This window comes from Aulonocara sp. 'chitande type north' Nkhata Bay, linkage group LG11 (genome assembly GCF_057382095.1).
Source record: "Aulonocara sp. 'chitande type north' Nkhata Bay isolate Kocher_YH1m ecotype deep benthic linkage group LG11, A_spYH_male_GT1.1, whole genome shotgun sequence".
NCBI lineage: Eukaryota > Metazoa > Chordata > Actinopteri > Cichliformes > Cichlidae > Aulonocara > Aulonocara sp. 'chitande type north' Nkhata Bay.
In genome coordinates, this window is record NC_141354.1 from 5477339 (window position 1) to 5479838 (window position 2500).

At 46.7% G+C, this 2500-nt stretch overlaps 1 protein-coding gene across 7 annotated transcripts in view; it reads left to right on the forward strand.

Annotated features, from left to right (window-relative positions):
• Positions 1 to 2500, forward strand: part of ascc3 (activating signal cointegrator 1 complex subunit 3) — a 142653-nt gene that overhangs the window by 123448 nt on the left and 16705 nt on the right. For all 7 annotated transcript variants that reach the window (XM_086310283.1, XM_086310282.1, XM_086310280.1 and 4 more), the window contains one exon: positions 821 to 946. In XM_086310283.1, the coding sequence (XP_086166409.1) occupies positions 821 to 946 (126 nt within the window). The remainder of the gene's footprint in view (positions 1 to 820; positions 947 to 2500) is intronic.

The window sequence follows — 2500 nt, forward strand, 5'->3', positions numbered from 1 at the left end:
TAATGTGAGTAATATTTCAAGAAAACAGCTCATTTTTTCAGTGTCCCTGAAATGTTTTATATCAAAGTGGACGTGCTGCAGACTGGAGCCACTACAGTTGTTGCAGTGAACAGAGGGAGCACGTTTTTTAAATGCGGTCATACTTTGTGACATGTGTGCGTTCTGGTCAGAGTGGGAAATCTGACAGGAAGCTAGAAAGACTCTGGGAATCTTTCAGAGGAAACAGAAAAAAAGATGCTTTCACTGTCCAAATGCAGAGGTTTGTTTTACACAGACATGTTGAATGAAGTCGTTACTATCAGCTCATGTTCACTGTAATCACGCATGAATGCAACATCAGCAGTGTCGTTAATAAAGATAAACTGGTGACCTTATACACTGTCATTATAGTCTCCTCCCTGTTAGCAATAGCATTCACGTGTTAGCACAGGTAGTATGTAAACAAAGCAGACAGTTTATCTCTAACATCAGCAACAGGCTTGGTATCAGATATGATTCATGTTCTTTGTAGTGTGACTGCAGTCTTTGGACTGCACTGTCACTGTAGAGCCACCGTGATGACACTGGTGGGGCATCCATGGATCAGAGCCCAGGGTTTGTTTCCTGTTCAGTGTCGGGCTGCAGTAGTTTGTGTGCAAATCTCTGCTGCAACATGTGGTCACCGCTGTCCTGGAAACCACTGCAAGTGATGCAAAATTGTATTTACATGCTTTTAGGTGCTGGTTTTACAGCACCATCGTTACCCTCTGCCAGCATGCTGCTGTTTAGAAAGGCCTACAGTGATAAGTCAACCAGCTGATGTGTCGTGTCGTATCCTCAGCCTCCTCGGCGTGCTCTCTGATCATCTGAATGCTGAGATTGCTGCAGGAACCATCTCATCCAAGCAGGACGCCATGGACTACATCACCTGGACCTACTTCTTCAGACGGCTGATGATGAATCCCAGGTTAGCCCAGCACACACACACACCTGTGCATAGTGTAGACACAGCCTGGTTATTGCTGTGATGTGTTGTTCAGCCAAACATCTGCTATGTAGACAGAGCCCACTCCAGAACATTCCAGCCTGTTGGTAATTGCACGCCTGTCATCCCACATTTACCACTGACGGAGGCCCAGCAGTGGCACTGTAACCCTGCAGGCCTGTGAGTCCAGATGATATCTGGATTCAAACTGGGATTTTGGGTCAGTGTTCACATTTCAGAGAGGCTTTGGAGCGTCGCTGCATTCATTTGTTGTCATCTGCTGCAAACTGTGGGCACACAGCTGCGTCTGTGTGCGTCCCTCACTGCAGCCCTGCTGACTTCACTGTTTCTCACTGAAAGATGAAGGAGTGGTTTGATCATCAATGTTATAAACAGCATTACAGTTACAAAGCAGCCTGCTGGGTTTCTAAATAGTGTTCATAGTAAACTATTATAGTTTTGTTTGCCTGACAGCTCCGTGTTGGCTGTATACAGACACTGGACATCGCGCTTTTCTACTCATCTGAGCACTCAAAGCACATTCACACAAGCACTTTTTCCTAAGTGCTCCCTAACTACATTCACGGCTGCCTCGCTGTGCCATCAGCAGCTTCGTGGCGCTGAGCCTGATGGCGTGGCTTTCAAACAGGCCCCGCCTCTGAAATGTGTTTGGTCATAAACACGCTCGGTGCTCATGTGTCTGTGCTGCTAACATGTGGAGCTGTGACAGTAACACACGCCCACACACACACACACACACACACAGTGTGTGACAGTAACACGCCCATAAATGAGGCCATCCAATGTCTCCACGGCTGCTTCTACTCCTTCAGCTGTGATGTCACCTCCGTGTTAGTGCGCTATGAAAGGTTTGGTATGATAATCATAATGACATCATTTGTTACATGGTTTACATGCACGACTTCCTCCACCTCAGACAGCGTTTGCATCACACAGTTCTGATGATCCGTGTTTATCTCGTTCTTAGTGCAAACAGAGAGTTTGTGAGGGAAGTGCTGCTGCCTCAGTGTTGCTGCTTTACACCAGACAAATAATAATAGTAGTAGGAGGGTATGTGAATATTATCACAGTACAGCCTGATTTAAAACTGGATCCCTGTGAAACCGTAAGTGTTTAGTAAAGTCAGAGGTGAGCAGAGCTGCCTTTCCACACGAGGAGTCACCCCATCACCCGTCAGAGAGGATGCAGGTGTAAGGCGCTCCACCTCAAAAGTCCGTCCACCTTTTATCTACAGTTCATCACCTGTCTGAAACAAACCGCTTTGGCTGCCCTCCTCTGCCCGTCCTCACATCCAGGACTCGGTGACTATCGTGGCATTCGCTCTCACTGACATGACGACACCACAGGAACAAAACTGTTTCCCAAAGTAAGAGACTGAACTTGAGCCCAGAGCAGGACTGTAGACTGTAGGATTCATTATTAAACTGTAGGACTGTTTTCTGCTTGTAGGCCTTTGATAATAACTGAGAAGAGTCAGTGACTCAGTTTGAGACGTGCACACATATCTGACATTGA